This window comes from Rattus norvegicus, chromosome 4 (genome assembly GCF_036323735.1).
Source record: "Rattus norvegicus strain BN/NHsdMcwi chromosome 4, GRCr8, whole genome shotgun sequence".
NCBI classification, from domain to species: domain Eukaryota; kingdom Metazoa; phylum Chordata; class Mammalia; order Rodentia; family Muridae; genus Rattus; species Rattus norvegicus.
In genome coordinates this window covers 14,140,489-14,162,431 of record NC_086022.1, presented here as the reverse complement: position 1 = coordinate 14,162,431, position 21,943 = coordinate 14,140,489, and the positions used below count along the sequence as shown (strand labels likewise).

Here is a 21,943-nt window from a genome sequence, read left to right as displayed (position 1 = left end):
GAACCCGCGCCAGAGCGCTGAGCTACTTCCGGTGGGGAATTAAAAGGGAAGACACCAGCGGAAGTGGGGAACGTGCTGTGTAATCACTGAGACGCGGAGGGGCTTGCGGCTTCTAAAATGCCGGATTACCTAGGTGCAGACCAGCGGAAAACCAAAGAGGATGAGAAGGACGACAAGCCCATCCGAGGTGAGAGGACACGGGCTCGCCCTCCCAACCGGGAGGGACCGGCTCTGGCACCGGTCGGCCTTGGACCCAAGCGGTGACCGGTCTGGGCCGCAGCCCTGTCTGCTTCTTAACTGTTCCTTACTCACTTCTCCTGCTGGCTGACTTTTTATTTATTTATTTTATTCGAACAGTTTACCAGGCGTTGGAGTTCTGGGTCCAGTGTGGCCTTGCAGATCTTCAAAAAGTGGCCAGCCTGGTGGGCTTTGAGTTCTACCTCCCGGCCCTATCTCCTCCTTCCCAGTTGTAACAGCTTGGTGCTATCACTGTAGGGACTATCCTGAAAGACGATGGTTCAAAACTCGAGTCAGAGGAGATAAACTGTCTCATCCTGTCCCTAGATTCGAGCCAGTGCTGATTCCAGCCAAGAAAGAGTCATTTTACATTTTTCTAGATATTTTATTATATATGGAAGTATATATTAGACACACGCTCGCGCGTGTCTTAATCATAATGTATCTTGCAGTATATCAGCATCATGAATTTAGAGATTTTATGATAGCAGATGCTTATTGTCCTATATCGTGGCAGTACAATAACATTTAATTATTGATAGAGATTTAGAATGCTCCAGTTCACAAATGACCGTGTTTTATAACCTACCACATGGAGGTTCAGGCTAAATTCTAGTAGCAAGGATGTCATTTTGCCAAATTACTCCCCGTAGAGACTAGATTGTTGACATTTTTTTTTAACTCGGTGTATGAGATGTGGTCAACGTTTGGATGTAATCTCTGCCCCCACACATTTTTTAGTCTCATCTTCACGCGTTGTTTTAAACTTTTCTCACCTTAAAAACTATTTTGGGGTTGGGGATTTAGCTCAGTGGTAGAGCGCTTGCCTAGAAAGCACAAGGCCCTGGGTTCGGTCCCCAGCTCCGGAAAAAAAAAAAAAAGAACCAAAAAAAAAAACAAAACTATTTTTCAGTGTTGGCGATGCCTAGCTCTTCCCTTTCTTAACAACTTCAGCCCCTTCTAGCACCCACCGTTTATGCCTCATCCCCCAAAGAAAACATTTTTTTTTAAATTTTCATTGACTCTGCAATTAAAAGTGTTTTACACCATTGAGAGTTTCAGGTACTTAGGACCTATTAGAAAGATTCAAAAGTTTGTACCTCATCTGTTTATACTAACCTAACCCATGTCTTCCTCTGGATGTGATATTTTGTAAAAAAAGGATTAAGGTTATTTTGGAGTTCAAGTTTGACTGAAGTGTTGGATTTTATGTGTATCTTATGTGATCTTTACAGAAACATTGTGAAGGTAAAATTCCCTCCATGTTAGATGATGAAATTAAATGTTTTTCCTGAGGTGATCCGGCAGATATATGACCTTATTTAATTTAAGCCTGTCCCTGAGGTTGCTGCACTTTCAAGCCCCATATTCTATTGGCCCCTGTCTTGGTTCTGTGGCATCCTTTTGAATGGCACTGGGATCACTGACTTCAGGTGACTGTCATCCTAATCTGATGACTCTTAGACTCCATTTTCACTTATAAAGTAGCAAACTTTATACCTTATGCTTTCTCTTCTTAACTCTGGGAACTTCATTGTTTCCTGTCTCTTTCTGCTTATAGGCTATCCACATTGTTCAAACCAGTTCAAACGTGTTGGTCAATTTACTTTCAGCTTAAGCTTCCAGTTCCTGTGGCTCCTCCTGCTGATTATTGTGACTGTTGGCCCCACTTGGCCAGAGTAGTCTCAGTCAAGCCTTTTACCTCTTCTTTAAGCCCTCAGTTTAGCCCCTGTGCTAAACAGCTGATGGGTGACTTTTCTCTTTCCCCAAGTGTTCTCTTCTATGTTACCTTTCTCTCAGTTCTGCCTCAGAGGACTCTGCCAGTTTCTGTCAAATCTAATGTCATTTCTGTTCCTGGTCTTACCTCTCCTTTCTCCCCTGGGACTTAGTCACTGTTCCGTTTGTGTTTCTCTAGAATTTTCTCCTTTCGTTTCTCTAAATATACTAATATCTACTTTGTCTTAGGAGCATAATTTGAGAAAATCTATTCTCTTTTCAGTCTACAACCCATCTTCTTCATTGTCTCTTCTCCCTCCTGCCTTCTTCTCTTTTTTCTCCCCCTCCTCCCTCCCTGTCTTTCTTTCTCTCCTCTCCTTCCCTCTCGCTCTTCTTCTCCCGTTCTTTCCCTCTCCTTTCCTTTCCTTCTTTCTCCTTTCCTTCTTTCTCCTTTCCTTCTTTCTCCTTGCCTAAACAGCTGAAAGGACAAACTCAGTAGAAGGAGGACCTGGATGTAAATCTTGGTGTTGCTTCATACCAAATGGTCATGTAGTTACAAAGAAGTCACCTAAAGTTTTTTTCTCCAGCGTAGTTCGGAAGCAATGGTATATGTGGATGAAGTATATATCATTTGTCTAATCACTGCGACTCACACAGTGGCTTTGAGCAGATGGTGACTTCAGTTGTCTTGTGTCTTCTGCTTTACTAGGTAGCCTTACTAAGCTTCTCTAACCGAATTCTATTGCTTGTCTTCTTTGCTGTTTCACTTTCCTTCATTGTATCCTATAATGGTTTCTCTAGAATTCCCTTTCTGGTGATTCCCTCCATTCACGTCTGGAACTGTCTCCTCTCATGATTCTCAGCTAACCTCTCTCTCCCTCTCTAGTTTATAAAGGTTATGGAAGGTGGCAGGCAGGGCAGGATCAGTCCTTCTCGGCAGCTGCTTTCCTCGGGGTCACTAGTAGGCTACTCAGCTGCTCACTGCCTCCTCTGGTGTATCCCCACCTTCTTGATGATGAATTTCAACTCTATTAGTTCTTGGAGATCTTGGGAAACATTTCATTAAGCCACACACCTCCAGCGACTTACATGCTAAGCTCGACTTTGTCTTCTGACTAACACCCCTGTTGAGAGTCTGGCGACCTGGGATTGGCCTCATATACTCCATTTTGTTGCTTAGCCACTTCGGCCTAAGGTCCAGTTTTGTGGGATTTTTGAGGCAGTGTTTCCATGTAACCTTGGTTGTCCTAGAACTTGCTCTGCAGACAAGGCTGTCCTTGAACTCAGATTCTCCTGCCTCCGCCTCTCAAGTGCTGGGATTAAAGGCTACACCACCCGGCCAGTGCTTTGTATTTTGTTGTGTGGGTACAGTATGATTGTTTAGCCAGGGTCCACAGTGGGCATGTTTTATTTGTGCAGTTTGAATGTAATTCATTCTCCCTTCCCCAATCTTACTCAGGTTTTGGACCTCCACTACAACATTTTGATTTGAATAGAAAAGGTGACCAGCTTCCCTCTCTTGTTGAACTTCATGTTAATTCGTGTTTCTGTTTTGTTTTAGCTCTGGATGAAGGGGATATCGCCTTGTTGAAAACTTATGTAAGTCTTTCAGATGGTTTCAACATGGAGATGTTTTGTGTTTAAACAAAACGTGTTTTTGTTTTGTCTTTTTAAACTGATTAGAAGGGACTATGAAAGAGCTCACACTAATTAGGAGTTATCTGCCCAAAATTTCTGTCTGGATGACAACAGAGTGGGTGTGCAGCATGCCTAACCTTACTCCTGGTCTTTTACAACCTCTAATAATGAGGGCTGGAATATGGAAAGATATTTAAATGACTTGTGTAAATGTTCACTGTAATTAAAATCATTGTGACAAAATTGAATTTGAAATGGAAAATGTAAGTGCTACTTTCCTACTAGGCATGGTAGCTCTTGCCTCTCACCTAGCACTTGGGATAGCCATGAGGGTGAGGCCAGCCAGGACTACTTAGTAAGATGCAGATCAACCAATATAGGGCGAGCCCATTGGTGCACGTGGAAGCCACTGTTTAGGAACATGTCTGAAGTGCTCTCCCTCCTCTGGTAACTCCCCAGGCTCTGATACAGTAAGGCTCGTCATCGTCAGATCATTACTGTTAAAAGTTGTATGTGACATTAGGGAGCTGCTAATATTCGGATGTTCTAATTAAACTGATGTTTATTACCTAGGGCCAGAGTACTTATTCGAGGCAGATCAAGCAGGTTGAAGATGACATTCAGCAACTTCTCAAAAAAATTAATGAGCTCACTGGTACGTATTTATTCTAACTTCTTTTCTTTACATGAATTGTTGGTTGTGCTAAAACTTTGAATATAAATTTTAAGTTAATTTATGACTTACAGATTTTAAAAAGTTGTAAGACATTTGACCACCTTACATCTTTTTACTGCGTGCTCTTTTAGAGCTGGTTTTAGTCCCTATGCAATTACGTAACTCATCCTTTACACAAGTAATATTTCTCCTGCTCAAGGCCTAGCTCTGTAAACTCTAATATGTCAAAACTTTATATTGATTTTAAAATGTGACTTTTTAAAAGATGTATTCAGTGTAGCTATGTCTGGTTGTTGACACTTTCTTGGGAATTTAAATAGTGAAGTCTTATAGTACAAGAAAACAAAACAAAACAAAAGTGAAGTAGGCATTACCTTTTTTATTCTGATTGCTTCTGGGCCGTGGTTTTGGGTGGGGCGATGGGGTAATGCTTCTGTGTGAAGGTGTTAGGCAGTGTCAGGTGGTGGCTTGATCCCTGGGATGTGCAGAAAGGTAGGACTGGCTGTGCATGTGTAGTGGTGAGAAGCCAGGTGCTGCTAAGCACCCTACAGAATGTGCAGGACAGTCCCTGGGGAAGGACTCATTCAGTCCAAACGCCAGCAGTGCTGGGCTGGGGCCGAGAAAGCTTTCCTGAATTGTGTCATTGTTCTCTGTGTAGGTATCAAAGAGTCCGACACTGGGCTGGCCCCTCCAGCCCTCTGGGATTTGGCTGCAGACAAACAGACACTTCAGAGTGAACAGCCGCTACAGGTTGCAAGGTATGCACATGCTCTTTGGGACTTTGTTTTTATTCCTAAGCGTTTAGAGCTTGGGACTAATATAGTGCTTAAGTACTAATATGGTGCTCAAAACAGGGCTTTGCTTTACAGTTTGTAGCAGAGCGTTCTACAAGCATCCTGACTTAGAAGTCTGTATCGTAAGTAGTCATGGGAAGTTACGATCTTATAAAAGTAGAGATGCTCAGAGCCCAGTGTGGAGACCTCCGTTCTCACTGTGGTGATCTTCTCATCCTCGCACATGCGTCTTCATGTGTGTGACAGCGTGCAGAGAAGTGATCCTGAGTCCTTCCATTTAGTTATTGTGTGAGCACTCCTGTGTGCATGGTGTGGGTCTTAGGGTCAGAAGATAGGTTTTGGGAGTCCTCTTCCCCTCTCCTTTACCATGTAGATCTAGGGAGTAAACTCAACACCAAGTTTGGTGACAAGCCCCCATAAGCTGCTGAGCCAGCTTCAGCCCTTTGTTTTGTTTTTTTGTGGTTTTGTTTGTTTTTTGTTTTTGTTTTTGTTTTTTTGTTTTTTTTTGTTTTTTTTTTTGAGCTGGGGACCAAACCTAGGGCCTTGCGCTTGCTAGGCAAGCGCTCTACCGCTGAACTAAATCCCCAACCTTGTTTTTGTTTTTGTTTTTTGAGATAGGGCTTCCTTGCAGCCCTGGCTGTCCTGGAACTCATTCTGTAGACCAGGCTAGTCTCAAACTCAGAGATCTCTCTACCTCTCCTGAGTGCTGGGATTAAGGGTGTGCACCACCACAATGGCGATGTGTTTTGAGTTTGCCTTGCATTTGCCTTGCATTAGCTCTGGTAGCCTAGAACTATCTATGTAGGCTTGGCTGACTTGGATGATCCTGTAGCTTGTGTCCTGAATGCTGGGATTACGAGTTTGCTGTGTCAAGCCTCTGCCCAGGCCCACCTCCATATCTTTCTGTGGGTGCATTCTGTTCTGGTGTGGATTCTGACACTGAGTGTGAGGCCACTCTGACACTGGTCACTGATCTCTAGGCATGGCTTCCTTAAGTCTGATGATAATGTGTGACACTTAGAGTTGCTGTTTAATGAGACCAGCACCTTAGCTACCTGAGGGACGGTTTCTTTGGATGATTTATTTATTCTGTCCCAGGGCCATGATTTCTTGTTTCTTTTGATGTGTTAAAAAGTCTTCAACTGACTGGGGCGTGGTTCAGTAATGGCTCTGGGCCCTGGAGGAAAAAAACGGTAACTGGCATCGTAGTCTGTGAGCTCTGGAAGTGCCTGTCGTTGCTGGTGCTCACTGCTGCTTTTTAGGGGTTTCCCACAGCCTCTTGTTTGCTCAGCTGATGCTAAAGTAATTGTGGCCGACTGCTTTTCTTAGATTCCCTGCTGATATCTTCCAGCTAAGCTTTGACAGGCCCTGCGGTCGCTTGTGAGGTGGGTCTCAGGCTTCCTTCCTAGAGCGGAGAGGAGGAAGAGACTGAGTTCACTGCACAGGATTCATTTGTTCTTACTGAGATTCAGCCAGTTTGTAATTTACCTTTTTATTTTTAATGTTTTAAGTTAAATATTAACTCTAATGGGATGCCACAGCATGTGTGTAGAGGTCAGAGAAAACTTCGTGGGAACTGGTTCTTTCTTTTCACCAGCTGGGTCTCAGAAATCAGAGTGAGGTCATTAGGTTGGCAACAGCGCCTTTTCCCACTGAGCCTCACGAGCCACCAGCTTGTTACCAAAAAAAGAAAGAAAACGGGAAAAATCTTGATGTTGCTATGGTCCTTTAGTGGTTTTCAGGGTTCCAAAATACTGACTTTCTTTCTGACTAGTTCTGCTGCCATTCCTACTGCTTTGAAGTAAGAGTAGGCTGTTGAAGGCCCTGATTCCGCCGTCGTTTAAGTCAGTTTCTCTATATATACTTGTTTCTTTTTTTATTTTTAATTAATTAATTTATTTATTTCATGTATGTGGGTACACTGTGGCTGTCTTCAGACACACCAGCAGAGGGCATCAGATCCCATTACAGATGGTTGTGAGCCACCATGTGGTTGCTAAGATTTGAACTCAGGACCTCTGGAAGAGCAGTCAGTGCTGCTAACTGCTGAGCCATCACTCTAGCCCTCTTGTTTCTTTTTTTTAAAAATAGGACCTCACTCTGTAGCTTAGGCTAGTCTCAAACTTGTAGTGATTCTCCTGCGTCTGCCTCCCAAGTGTTGGATTATAGGAGTGGAAAAATACCCTGTCTTATTTTTAAACTGTTACATGAGCCAGACACCAGATGTGGTTGTACATGGTGGTCTGTCCACACCTGTAATCGAGTGCAGGGGCTCACCATGTGCTTGCTGCCAGCTGCCAACCTCAGCTACCGTTAAGATGTCTTAAACCAAAAGACAAATGAACACTCCCATCCCCAGCCTCCACTGGCTTCCCTAGGATTGAAAATACCAAAAACCTACGTCTGTGCCTATGGAACAGCAGGCCAGTCAGTTAAAGTAATAATATACTTAATTCTTCCTTGTCACATGTGCTATAAATGAAGCACTTCTCCATCGGTTCTTTCAACATGCCCACTCTGGAGGCTGCTGTGTATTTTCCTGTATTTGTTGCTATGCTTTAGGCAATTGCTGCCCTATATGAATTATATATTCAATTTTCTGTCTTCTTTAGTAGATACTTGGACACACATGGTATTATATTACCAGAACTCTTAGAGATTAAATATTTTCAGATTAAAAATAACAACAAAAATGGATTTAAAATGTGAACCCAGGGGAAGAATGAAAACACATAATTACTGAGTTCAATAGAAGGCACATGGCTATATTCTTACAGAGAAAATGAAAAGAAAAGCCACCTAAGACAAAAAGGTGTCTGATAATGAAGGGACATGAAGAGGACAGTTGTGGGTTCGTTTTTCTGGGGAAGGGTATGATCTGAAATTTTCATGGCCTACCTGAGGCTGGGCAGAAGGCTCTTGAGCGAGCAGTGGCCGGGAGTCTGCAGTTTGGGTCTGCACTTGTTCCTTCTTGCACTGCCTGCCTGGGAGGAGCTCCCTCACAGGAACTCACTGGCATGGTCTGGGTTCTCACTCTCATGAAGCCTTTCGCTGTGCTAGATGTACCAAGATAATCAACGCCGATTCGGAGGACCCGAAATACATCATCAACGTGAAGCAGTTTGCCAAGTTCGTGGTGGATCTCAGTGATCAGGTGGCACCTACTGACATTGAGGAAGGGATGAGAGTCGGGTAAGTTGGTACCGAGCCTTCATTTTGAATGAGGAAGCAGAATGCTGTGCAGTACAGAGGGCTGGTGCACCCCACCATCTTTCCTCACACCAGCGTAGCCTTCCCACTCCCACCATTTCGTCTTGTGCATGGCGTCCCAGTAGAAGACGCGAGGTGGAGGCTTGAGAACAGTTAACGAGGAGCGACTAATGTCTGCACAGCACCTAATAAGACTCTGCATAGCTTTTCTCAGTAACTTCTGGGATGGTGTCTCCTTTACTTACTTATAATTTGGTTTTAAAAACACTAGCTAGAAAAAGTCCTCTGAAAACTTAAAGAGCATCTATTTTGTTTTTTATTTTTACTTCCATAGCGTGGACAGAAATAAATACCAAATTCACATTCCACTGCCTCCTAAGATTGACCCAACAGTTACCATGATGCAGGTAAGAAACCTGGGGAAAGGGACTGGCATGACTTGCAAGCCAGGCATAGTGGCTTCTAGCTGTAATGCCAGCATTTGGGAGACTTAGGCAGAAGGACTGCCACAAATTAAAGGCAGCCTGGGCTACATAGTGAGTTTGAGGTTAGCCTGGGCTGCAAAATGAAAGCCTCGTTCATAAAATCAAACAAAACCCCCAAAGGAAAAAAAATTTTTTTTTTATCTGTTCCAAAAAAGTTTGAAGCTTTTAAGCAGTTAATGGATGTTATGCCCCAAAAAGTTACCAAAAAAATTAAAAGATATTTGGGAAGTCATTAGTAGTATTTATCACTTACAAATGTCATAATATGTAGCACAACAAATAGTTCTAGGACAGTGGGATCGATCTCCTAACATAAACGTTCTAACTCGATTTTTATCACCATTCTTGGTACAGACTGGTTTTTATGGTATTAGGTCTGCTGTGGGGGATCTGGTCTGCTACTCAGAAGTCTCTGAATGTGTTGTATAACCTTTCTCTCTCAGGTGGAGGAAAAACCTGATGTCACATACAGTGACGTTGGCGGCTGTAAGGAACAGATTGAGAAATTGCGGGAAGTGGTTGAAACCCCTCTACTCCATGTAAGTCGCTGACTGTCTCACTGCAGCTCTTTTGTGTGAAGAGTAGCAGCCTCCTGTGCAGTGAGCGCAGCCCTGCTTGTGTTGCTCACAGCTTTTGAATGTTTTTTCTTAATGAAAGAGAACAAACAAAAAGAAGTGGGCTGCCAGGTATATTATCAGACAGAGCTGCTGCTTAGGTTGATAAAGGAAATTAGGAGTGTTACTGTTGTTAAAGAAGACGGCAGTTGTCCCGGCATGAAGAGAAAAACGTTAAGCCTTAGAGGGTAGGAACATACCGTACCAAACATTGCCTTCTTAGGTGCTGTAATTATTCAACGTGAACTGTTAAAGCATCTTTAAAGGCACTTAGGTACATTGATATGATTTTAGTGTAGATATTATGTCTTAGAATAAATGAAAGTATTTTAGATCACGCAAATGATCTGTTGTTTCTGTATGTCTTATTTTTATATTATTTTCTATTTTTATACTTTATATATTTATTGTACAAAAGTGGTAAGTGTGAAATTTGTGTCTCCGTCACAGCCAGAGAGGTTTGTTAACCTTGGAATCGAGCCTCCGAAGGGTGTGTTGTTATTTGGGCCACCAGGCACAGGCAAGACCCTCTGTGCCAGGGCAGTGGCCAATCGGACTGATGCTTGCTTCATCCGAGTTATCGGGTCTGAGCTTGTACAGAAGTACGTCGGTGAGGTAAGGTAAAGTGAATGTGCCAGAGTTAGAGCATTTACTGTTCTGTGGGAGATTGTGATATTTGCATAAAATTAAATAATAAGTGGGGGTGGGCAGTGAGTGGGATATAAAGTGAATAAGTAAAAAAATTAAAATTAAATTGAAAATAATAATTCCAAGTAGGCTACCTTTTAAATTTTTGAGCAACGTGTTTCCTCCCCAGAAGGATGGAATTTAGTGTAGTTTATCTCAGGGACAGTATTCTGTGCTCTAATGAGAGAGAAAACGTGGATTGTCTACATGTGTGGGCATGGGTATCTATCTATACATGCTGCCTAGCTAGATATATGTATTCAGGTTAAAGTCTAGGGCTGCATATATTATATCTAAAACCTACTGTTTAATATGCTTATGACTTACCAGAACAGCTACATGACTTAGTATGTATTTTAACTTCAATATTTGGATTGGAGCTTAATGGAATTCAGTGTTCCCATAATTCCAAGTGGCAGATCAGATACCTGCTCTGTTTGCTCAAGTTCACTTTGCCTCTTACCTCACTGAAGAGTGCTCACTGGACACCTTCCTGTCTGAACGCCTGCCGTTTAGTAGACAGAGTCACGAAAGTTACAGTGTTGTGTTGACGCTCACAATAGTAACTTGGTAATACCAGCAACAAACCAGGGGATTGTTTTGTTTTGTTTTGAGACAGGGTTTCTCTGTTTATCCCTGCCTGTTCTGGAACTTTTTGTAGACCAAGCCAGCCATGAACTCAGAGATCTGCCTGCCTCTGCCTCTGAGTGCTGGAATTAAAGGTGTGTGCCGCCACTGCCGGGCTCGACCATCAGGATTTTTTAAAAAAGCTTTAGATGCTAATGGTTGAGAATGCTGTTAGTAAAAGTGTTTGCAAGTATGTAATACAGTTTGTTTATTTATTATACTTTCAAAGATTTTGAAACCAACTCTGTAATAATCACATTTTCTTATTAGGGGGCTCGAATGGTTCGGGAGCTTTTTGAAATGGCCAGGACAAAAAAAGCCTGCCTTATTTTCTTTGATGAAATTGATGCCATTGGAGGTATGAATGATCTTTTATTGATTTAGTTACTTTTAAGAGTGTGTGGTTAATGGGGGCTGGAGAGATGGCTCAGTGGTTAGGAGCACTGACTGCTCTTCCACAGGTCCTGAGTTCAATTCCCAGCAACCACATGGTGGCTCATAGTCATCTGTTATGGGATCTGATGCCCTCTTCTGGTGTGTCTGAGGACAGCTACAATGTACTCATATATGTAAAACAAATAATCCTTTTAAAAAAAAAGTGTGTGGGGGGTCAATTCTCCTACCATATGGGTACTAGGGATCAAATTCAGGTTATCAGGCTTGGAGGTGGGCACTTTGCTCTGAGCCATCTCATCCCTCAATGGTATTTTAAAGAACTGCATGGAGTAGGACTGACCTTGAACACAGAAATAGGATTGAAGACGGGTGTTGATTCTGCCGTCACAGCTGCTTTGGTAGTGTTTGATGTTTCTCAGCTTCACTGCTGTCCTGGCATTGTTTGTTTCGTTGTAGCCCTGTAGTTGTATTTGTTCTTTTTAGTCCAGAAACTTCCTTCCAGTATGCTCTGAGGAGCTGAGTCAGTCATACGTTCTTAAAGTCGCCTTCATCACAGAAAGCTTCGTTTTTGTTCTTCAGTCTTTATCAATGGCAGACTATCTCTCAATCCTATTAGAGAGGCGAGGCTGTTAACAGACAGTGTGGGACATGTGCATCTCTTAGCAGCCCAAGTTAGGGTCTTTGGGACTGGAAAGTGAACTGTGGAAAAGAGTGACAAGGCAAGAGATGCTAAGAGCAAGAACATCGGAGCTGGCCGGCTCAGTTGACACTGGGATTGCCTAAGGAGGGGCGCATGTCCATCCCTGTGGGAGATGAGACCAGTGCAGCTCACAGCTCCAATCTGGTGACTCTTTCAGTACTCTCAGGGTGAGGGGAATGTTAAAGATCTGAGTCCGATGTAGACGGAGTATAGGCCGGGAGAACGGGATTCAGAGTCTCGGAGTGTCTGCCTTAGTCATGGAGCTCCTCGGTGGTGGCTGCTCTAGTCTTCTGTTTTCAGACGTTAGGTTACAGGTGCTGTTCTGGTCTCTGTGCAGTGCTTCAGCAGATGGAGTCCCAGATGTCCCAACACAGCTGCATTCCTCAGGGTTCCTCAGTGCAGATGCCAGCTCCCCGCTGCCCCTCTCAGTGCCCCAGGTCCTGCTTAGAGTCTGTTAACATTCCCCATGCCCCTGTAGACCAGGTTTGCAGCTTGCTGAATGCTACACAGATCTGATTCAAGGTTGAGTTTCTGTCAGTTCATCGGTATTCTTTTGACTGTTCAGCATGGAGTCAGTGCTTGTGACACTTGCTGAATTTCTTAGGACCCCTTGGCTGCCACACCACCAACAAACCATAAGTCTTTTTCAAATGGTGTCTTGCTTTGTCAGTTGCCTTGTCTGAACACTCAGTGCCAAGGAAGGGCTTTTCTTCTTGTCTCCTGCTAATGCTGTTGCTGCCCTGGGTATGGCCTTTTTTCTAGCTGTTTAGAGTGTCCGATAGTCTCTATTTTTATTTTTTGTGTGTAGGCAAGTATGCATGTATGAGTGCAGTGTCTCCCGAGGCCGGAAGAGAGTGTCCTGTGCCCCTGGAGCTGAAGTTACAGGCACTTAGGACTGGCACATAGATTGTAGGGAACTGACTGCAGGGCAGGGGTGCCTTCTGCAAGAGCAGTAGACGCTCTTAACCCGGAGCCATCTCTCTTATCCACGAGCGTTTGTCAGAAGCCACGGAGCTGGAGTTGCAGGCAGAGTGAGCCCCCTGTAAGGTTTGGGAGTGAAATCGGGGTCCTCTGCAAGAGCAGCAAGCTCTCTCCGCTGCAGGGCCATCGCTGTTCCCCTGACCTTTGCATAGCCGTTTTGTTCTTAGCTTTCCCCAGATGATTACCTGGAGACCAACCAAGGTATAGATGCCATTTAAACTCTCCCAGCAGGAGTGGTCTTGATTAATCTGCAAAACAAGTTTCTTAAGGGGTAACTCCATAAGGATACTTTTAATACAAAGATAACTTATGGTAAATTCTTCTTTCTCTACTTTGGTTTTTTTCTCTGTGTAGCCCTGGCTGTCCTGGAACTCACTCTGTACTCCAGGCTGGCCTCAGACTCAGAGTTCTATCTGCCTCTGTCTCCCAAGTGCTGGGATTAAAGGTGTGCACCACCACTGCCCGGCTTATGGTGCATTCTTTCTAAAGCAGAAATTTGTTCAGACCCAGCAAAATTCCAGCCCTGAGAAGGGGAAGTGGACACAAAGTCTCATCCCTACTCAAGAAGCTGTTTGCAGGTAATGCCTGCTGGGAGAGGAAAAATGAATATTCCCCATGAAGCGCTGCTGTTTATATCATCCGCACTCCAGGGCGGGCCTCGGCCCAGGACTAGTTGGCCAACGCAAAACAAACTTGTGTGCTTTGCTTTTCATTTTGTTTTGCTTTGAAATATTTTGCTTTCTAATTCGTTTTATACCTTCCAAATAGGGTCTGCTCTTTGCTGTAAGGGAAGGCTGTGAGTTAAGGTGTGGTGTTTTCAGGTCTTGACTAGACACTCTCAGTGGACCTGAGCTGCTTCTCTGTTGTCTTCTCAGGGGCTCGGTTTGACGATGGCGCTGGGGGTGACAATGAGGTGCAGAGGACCATGTTGGAGCTCATCAATCAGCTGGATGGCTTTGATCCTCGGGGCAACATCAAAGTGCTCATGGCCACTAACCGACCTGATACTCTGGACCCAGCGCTGATGAGGCCAGGGAGGCTGGACAGAAAGATTGAGTTCAGCTTACCTGACTTAGAGGTTAAAACAGGAACTTTATTTTAGAAAAAAAATCTTGAAGTTTTGTCTTAGTATATATTTTCATTTTAATATATGTTAATTCCTTAATTTTTAGGGTCGAACGCACATCTTTAAGATTCATGCTCGCTCAATGAGTGTGGAAAGAGACATCCGATTTGAGCTACTAGCCCGCCTGTGTCCAAACAGTACTGGTGAGTGGCAGGGCCTGCTGGCTTCCTGTCAGTCTCAGGGCCACAGTAATTAACAGTCTTGTTTTCTCTTTGTTGGGCAGGAGCGGAGATTAGAAGCGTTTGCACAGAGGCTGGTATGTTTGCAATCCGAGCCCGGAGAAAGATTGCTACAGAGAAGGACTTCTTAGAAGCTGTAAATAAGGTCATCAAGTCGTATGCCAAATTTAGTGCTACTCCCCGCTACATGACATACAACTGAGCCCCAGAGGCTTTGACTGAAGGAACTTCCTGTGCGTTCATAACTTGTTACCGCCTCACAAAAATAAAAGACTTAAAAACTGTGTTTGTGCTTCCAGATCACTGATCCTGCCGTGCAGTATTGGTCAGCACAGCGTTCCGGGGTAGGCACTGTCATCCAGAGGGTTGATGCGTAAGCACTCTGAGCCCATAGTGACCTTCACCCTGCTGTGCTGGCTGGCACTGCACACAGGTTGTTCCGTGTAGATCCTCAGGAGGTGCAGAAAATCCACATGCATCACCATGGGGCTTGCCCAGAGTTAAGGGTTTTGAGGGAAGGTTTTGGCCGAACTGGGCTCTGTTTTGTTTGTGGTAATGCCATACTGAGTTTTTGAGTGCTAGGCCAACCCCCTCCCACTGAACAATATACCCCCAGCGTGGCTGAATGGTTTTTTAAAGTTGAAGAAGCATTAAATACGTTGTCCGTTCCATTTGGCCAGTTGTAGATCAGTCAAGAACTGGTGGCCTTAATGAACAGTGAAATTGGCAGTAGGTAAAGAAGGTAAAGTGTGAGGATTTAGGAAATTCAGAACTGTAAACTTAGAGAAAAATTACTTCCTTAGAGGTTGAAAGGTGGTAAAACTCTGATTAAACTCATCTGTAGTGAGTTACTTTTAATTAATTAGTTAAATTTATTTTGAGGCAGGGTCTCTAGGAGCCCTAGCTGACTTGGAACTCACTATACTATGTAGATGAGGCTGAACTTGAGCTCATATCTGCCTGCCTTTGTTTCTGCCTCCCAAGTGCTGGGATTAAAGCCATGTGTCTACAGGCCAGACAGTCATGTTGTGTGTAATTTTAAAAAACTTACTTCCACCATTACCCACCACTCAGAATACGATCCCACCGTTGTCTGGGACCTCGGGCAGCACTCTGATTGCTCCCAGCTCCCAGTCCCTCCCAGTTTAGCTCTGAGAACGGCTCCTGCCAACCCCTCTCCCAGTTTGCCCGAGAACTGCGACCGTATAGCTGCTGCGGGCACTCTGGCCTATCCTGGCTTCCTCTTTCCTCCTGGCTAGCCCTGCCAACCACCTTTGGGGGATGGCTGCAGTCACGCGCCCTGCCCCCCCCCGAGATAGCAACCAACCCAGGAAAGCCCCAGCTGCTCACCAGCCCCCTCAGCAATTGACGCAAAAGCACAAGAAACAGTATTTTTTATTGAAGTATAATATTCACAAATAAATTGCTAAATACCAAGGGACTGTACATTTTTAAGTCAGAAGAAGATGGAGACCAGAGAAAAGTTGCTGTGTTACACTGGAAATTTGAGCTTAGAGTTTTCAAGTAGAAAGAGCCTTTTATTTGTAAAATACAGTGGTTTTTTTTTTTTTTTTTTTATTAGAATATTTTTTCTAACCCTGCTCTACGCTTGAGGTGTGAAATAGAACAAACCATCCTGAAGTTACACTGGCAGGAGAGTAAATTCAGGTCAGTGGCCGGAGAAGACTTTCATGAGTTCGAACTCAATTCCGTCCACGTTAGTACACAGCGGTGGGGCAGTGCTAATTTTTGACGGTTTTGCTGGTGGGTCTGAGGGGTTTCTTTTAGTTGGCTATATATTTGGAGAATTAGATAATACGTTATCAGTTATCTCAAAACATCAGCAAGAACCTCAATATACTAACCTCTATGAAAGTATTCCTGAAACACACAGCGTTTTGCACTCATGGAGGCATAAGGCTCAAGAAAGTTGTTTGACTTTAGAACTAAAATTGATTTACCCTCTTTAACAGGGTAGGCAATAGTTAAGGACTTCCCCACCTATCACAGACCTTCCTTCTTGGGTCCCCACATAAGGGGACCTACCACCACCACCATAGAATAGAAAAGCACAACTTGTTATTCTGGGAGAGATTCTCTGGGTGCTGCCCTTTGTGCACACAAGAAGCCAGGCTCATTCCCTCAAATTTCTCACTCGCTGGCAGATGCCTCTACTACACAGGACCAAATTCCGTGGAATAGACAGCTTAGACCCCAAAAATTACAAAATGAGCGACTCCCAGGCCCTGAACAGGGTCCACACTGCTATTTTCTGGGTTCCCACCATCAACTGCTAATCGGATTACATAGATTCATGAAGAATACTATATAGGATTTGAGAGCAGGAATTTCTCTACCAGACCTTCCTGTAAACAGCTTTCCTGTACAACCATGAAACAAGGCTGGCCTAAGTCTTAGGTCCTAGATCTGCCATCCATAATGCTTTTCAGTTTTAAGTGTGCACGCATGCATCGCGCTAAATGTGTGGAGGCTTGAGGACCTCCTAGGGGAAGTTGGTTCTGGGGATTGGACTTTAGTCATCAGGTTTGGCCTAGACCTACCCACTGAGCCAACTTGCCAGCCTTCTAGTATGAATGATTAAGAGTGGAGAAGCATAGTAAGATATGCCAGGCCCACAGCGAACAGGCAGGCTTATATGCGGACTTTTTGCAAGAGAGGAAAGAGTTAAGCTTTAAAAAAAAGTCAAGAAAATTTCCATGTGAAATAATTCTGATTTGGATGTATTTACATGTAGGCGCAGTATTAAACACTTAACATTTTCAGGTGCGTAATAAAACAAAGCTCTATTTTTAACCCTGCAAACAAGTGTTTTTTATGTACACGATAGGATCCTACTTTAAAGAAAGTTTAAAGTGGAAGAATTCAAACAAAATACAAGCAGGTAAGATGTAGAATGAATGTCCTTTGGTGAATGTGTTTATTGGCCAATAGGACTTGAAACTGTTGCTAAGGATACACAGTTCAGTGTTTTGTAACAGTGTTTAAAGCTTTAAATTCTACTAAAGTGCCCCAAATGACGTAGGCCCTTTTACAAAGACTTCTACTGTCGCCTTAAGACTGTGCCTATGTGCTCTTTCAGAAGACAGTCTGTCAGAAAGCACATGTATCTGGTCTTCTGTGTGGTGCCTGCAAAGAAATGCCTGATGTAACTCACACAGGCCAGGGTGAGGAGGACGTGGTCTGCTCTGAACCATTAGTGAAGTTATTAAGAGATGGAACGTAGCACACTAATATAATTCTACTGGGATCTGGCAGTATCCTCAGGGAAACTGACACAGAGTGACAGAAGGCATGGCAAATGGTCACAATGACCAATTCTTTTTTCTTTTTTTTCTTTTTTTTTCGGAGTTGGAGACCGAACCCAGGGCCTTGCGCTTGCCCACTGAGCTAAATCCCCAACCCACAATGACCAATTCTTGTTTTTTGTTGTTTTGTTTTGTTTTGTTTTTTTGTTTTTTTTTTCCGGAGCTGGTGACCGAACCCAGGGCCTTGCGCTTGCTAGGCAAGCGCTCTACCACTGAGCTAAATCCCCAACCCACAATGACCAATTCTTAACCTCAGCCCAGGCATCTAACTCTAGCACTAGTAAGGCAGGAGGACCAGGAGTTTAAGATCTTCCTCAGCTAGCTACACAGTGAGTTCTAGAGACCCTTCAAAAACAAAACACACATACACATACATACACATACACACATATACACACATATACACATACATACACACATACACACACACACACACACACACACACACACACACACACACACACACCAAGCAAAACCCCAACAACTCCTAAGCAGAAAGAGCTTCAGACAGGTTGGCCTACACTTTGATTTATGGGAAATAAACTGATCTTAGAAGTTTAAGGACTGGGCAGTGATGGTGCATTCCTTTAGTCCCAGCACTTGAGAAGCACCAGCAGACAGATCTCTGCGAGTTCCAGGCCAGCCAGGGCCACGCAGAGAAACCCGGTCTCACCAAAAGGCCAAGATGAAATTGGCTTACAGCCCGCCCAACTTTAAGAAATATTAACTATAAAGAATGTGAGAGGGCTGGGAATTTAGCTCAGTGGTAGAGCGCTTACCTAGGAAGTGCAAGGCCCTGGGTTCGGTCCCCAGCTCCGAAAAAAAGAACCAAAAAAAAAAAAAAAAAAAAAAAAAAAAAAGAATGTGAGAGAAGTTTTGTACTAACAGGCTACTTGACGAACCACAAGCTTCTGAGGAAAATAGCCACCAACTATATCTAGGAGACTAGTTTTCTTATTGATTTTTAAGGGTAATCCACCATCAACAACAAAAGCAAAACAGATAGCGAGGCTCACTGGTCAGAGTTGTGATACTTTGAGCATCAAAAAGGAACAAAATATTATAAAGCACATTAAAGTCATAAAAAGTCCCCAAGTCAGGGGTTGGGGATTTAGCTCAGTGGTAGAACGCTTGCCTAGCAAGCGCAAGGCCCTGGGTTCAGTCCCCAGTTCCGGAAAAAAAAAAAAAAAAAAAAAAAGAAAAAAGGAAAAGTCCCTAAGTCTACTTTGAAGATGATAATTAAATGGACATGGGACATTTAGCCTGTGGTGCTCATAAGATCTGTTTAAGAATGCCCAAATATTGAAGTTGAGGAGGAAAAGCTATCGTTTACACAGACCAATCTGCTAGTAAGTACAAGACAAATGAGAAAGCTAGAAAGAAATGGGCAAGCTTTAATAAAAGAGTTCACTTCAGCAAGGACTGTCACTCAGTGTTCTAATTTCCGGCTCAATGACTATTGAGAAATGACATTCATTTAATGCCAAAGGAATGTCATATGGACAATAATATATAGTATAAAAACCCGCTGGAGGATTAGTCTGCCATGCCGATCCAGTAGTTTATCTGCACACTTTAAAAGGTAGGGAAGCCAGACAGTGTGCGTTTTTCTGAGAGGCGCATTATAAAGCGTGGGTTTTATCTAGGGTCCAGACCAGCATAAAATACCTAACTCATCTCCATGTGTCTTAAATGATGACTTCTGAACATGCAGAGTAGCCAAGCGAGCCCAGTGAGCACTGGAGAAGGAACTAGACACGCTCACAAGATGGGATTCTTCAGTACGACTGTCTTGGTCGCCTCCGTATTTGTTAGGAGACAAAAAGAACTGTGTAGGATGGGATACACTTAAGGCACATGACCAATTACAATGTAAAGTCACAGAATTAATACAAGTTCAGACAAAGCAAATTTGAGGACAGTAGGAAACCTGAATACTGTATGGGGAAATACTCTGGAATAAGAAGGTGGAGGTTGTCGACTAAAAAGATCGACTGTAAAACGCTGTGAGGACCTGTGCTTATTTTTGTTAGAAAATACATACACACAGGAAAAGACCTGGAGGGGTCCTGATCAAGGTGCCGGTGGTGGTCGACTCTGAGTGGGGAGAATGTCTTGCTTTCTTATCCTCCTATTTGCTTCTGTAATAATAAAAAATTACTCCAAAGCCAGCATGTCTGGTGCATTATAGATCTCTTCTGTTAGGAAACTGATTACGGTCTGTTCTCAAACAAGATTCAGGAACCACTAGCCGCCCGGGAACAGCACGCTCTAAGCTAACTACTTAGTTCTAAGAGTTCAAGCACTCATCCTACAAAGATAACACTAAGTGGGGGTGGTGGGAGGGCAGCCTGAGAAGACGCAGCGAGCTGGAGCCTCCGCCAACCCGAAGGAGCAGCAAAACACCTGGGAAAAGTAAGATCCTTTCTTCCAGCAGTGGAGGGGAAGCTCCAGTCACAGCGTTGCAAAGCGATCCGCTGAAGAAGCTGCAGACTTCCCAACAAAGATCTCCGAGCCCGCATCTGCCATAGGTAGTCAGACGACAGGGAACCCATCTGCCATCTCCGCCAGACTGCGCAAGGAAACCTAAGGAAACAGTTCCGGCTCGCGCTTCAGAACGCTTTCAGTGGCAGCAGCTTTCAATGAGGACGAAGGCGAAGATGAGGATGGAGATTATGGAGGGAAGACCGTGGAGGGAAGCCAACATTGGCCAGACCAAAACCCTTTACTAAAGGAAAGCACGGCTTCTCAGAACCCAGGGACAGTGGGAGCGACACAGAAAATCTCATCTTGGGAATGGACTCAAGACAATTAGAACTGTTTTGAGATCAGGGTGTGGGTGGGCACAGTTAGAACAGTTTCTTTGTGTAAGAAATGGTGTAAGATTAGCTTTAGAGTGGTTTCTTTTTCTCTTTTTTAGACTCTAGTAGTACATTGATAAATGAGAATTTGAAATTAGATGTAATTTATGTTTTATGTATACATTAAGACATCTGGACTGGAGAGATGGCTCAGCGGTTAAGAGCACTGACTGTTCTTCCTGAGGTCCTGAGTTCAAATCCCAGCAATCACATGGTGGCTCAGAACCATCTGTCATGAGATCTGGTGCCCTCTTCTGGCGTGTCTGAAGACAGCTACAGTGTACTTATATATAATAAATAAATCTTAAAAAAAAAAAAAAAGACATTTGCTAACTTTGTAATTTTATGTGATTAGTTTCCAAAGGCTTCAGATAAAAAAGAAATCAGGAGTAAGGAAAAAAAAAAACTCACAAAACAGAGCTAACATTAAGGTGTGATGGAAATGTCACTGCATAAACCCAAGAAGCCAGTTAATCTTTGAAGTATTCAGCTTAAACAGCGCAAGCGTGAGATACATCTTGCTAGGCTTCATTCACCCTGCAAATCGAGCCGTAACTACCAGCATTTCCCTTGGGCGGTGGGAAGAAAGCCTCGACCTGGTATTTAAAGTGTGTTAAGTTCAGAATTCAGGCGCGGCGCACAACCCCATGCAGGTCCTTTATGCTTCCGGTGTGGTGGGCGTGGCATTGGGCTCCATATCTTCCTGGGGAGGCAGAACCGTGGTTTCTTGCTCAGCCATCGCCTCACGGACTTGGCTGCCCAAGACCGCGTCATGGATACTGTGGAACAGAAGCTCCTTTAAGGCAGGATTTTCAAAAAAACGGTTGCTGGTGAGGTCATTCACAACTTGTGCTGTACAAAGAAAGAAAAAATTATTTCACATTCCAAGTTTTGGAATTAAGCAGTGAAAAAAAAAAAGCAATCCGTTCATGGCTTGGAAAGTTAATTCATTAATTTAGAAACAGGTTCTTATGCAACCTGGGTTGGTCTTTTTTTTTTTTAAAGATTTATTTATTTTGTATATGAGTAAACTGTAGCTGTCTTCAGACACACCAGAAAGGGACATCAGATCCCATTACGGATGGTTGTGAGCCACCATGTGGTTGCTGGGATTTGAACTCAGGACCTCCGGAAGAGCAATCAGTGCTCTTAACCACTGAGCCATCTCTCCAGCCCAACCCGGGTTGGTCTTGAACTCTCGAATATGCCTCCACCTTTCTCCTGGTGCTGGGATCAAAGGTGTGGCCACCGCACTCTGCACATAAGTTTTAAATATTAAATATTAGGTGAGTCTTACTCGAGTCTCTGTCTTGATCCTGTCTTCGCAGTTCTAGTTTCAGGAAATAACTTTTCTTTCTAGTATATTCCCCCATCATATCTCAATGAAAATAGAAACAGGGCTGGAGAGATGGCTCAGCGGTTAAGAGCACTGACTGCTCTTTCAGAGGTCCTGAGTTCAAACCCCAGCAACCACATGGTGGCTCACAACTATCTGTAATGGGATCTGATGCCCTCTTCTGGTGTGTCTGAAGATAGCTAATAAATAAATCTTAAAAAAAAAAAAAAGAAAAGAAAATAGAAACATAAAGCCATTGTGATGACCCATGGGGACACCTTTAATCCCAGCACCAAGGAGGCAGAAGCAGGTGGATCTCTGTGAGTTCAAGGCCAGCCTGGTCTACAGAATGAG

At 43.7% G+C, this 21,943-nt stretch overlaps 2 protein-coding genes across 2 annotated transcripts in view; one reads left to right on the top strand and one right to left on the bottom strand.

Annotated features, from left to right (window-relative positions):
• The first annotated feature begins 41 nt into the window (after positions 1–41).
• Psmc2 (proteasome 26S subunit, ATPase 2) lies at positions 42–14,352 on the top strand. Its single transcript, NM_033236.2, has 12 exons — positions 42–187; positions 3,515–3,552; positions 4,165–4,246; positions 4,926–5,025; positions 8,122–8,253; positions 8,606–8,678; positions 9,200–9,295; positions 9,821–9,985; positions 10,955–11,042; positions 13,637–13,839; positions 13,934–14,030; positions 14,111–14,352. The coding sequence occupies exons 1-12, from the start codon at positions 118–120 to the stop codon at positions 14,266–14,268; spliced, it is 1,302 nt and encodes a 433-aa protein (NP_150239.2). The 5' UTR covers positions 42–117; the 3' UTR covers positions 14,269–14,352.
• A 6,559-nt stretch (positions 14,353–20,911) lies between these two features.
• The window catches only part of Slc26a5 (solute carrier family 26 member 5), a 39,029-nt gene continuing 37,997 nt past the window's right edge, over positions 20,912–21,943 (bottom strand). The window contains 1 exon segment of the mRNA NM_030840.1: positions 20,912–21,105. Within this exon segment, the coding sequence (NP_110467.1) occupies positions 20,912–21,105 (194 nt within the window).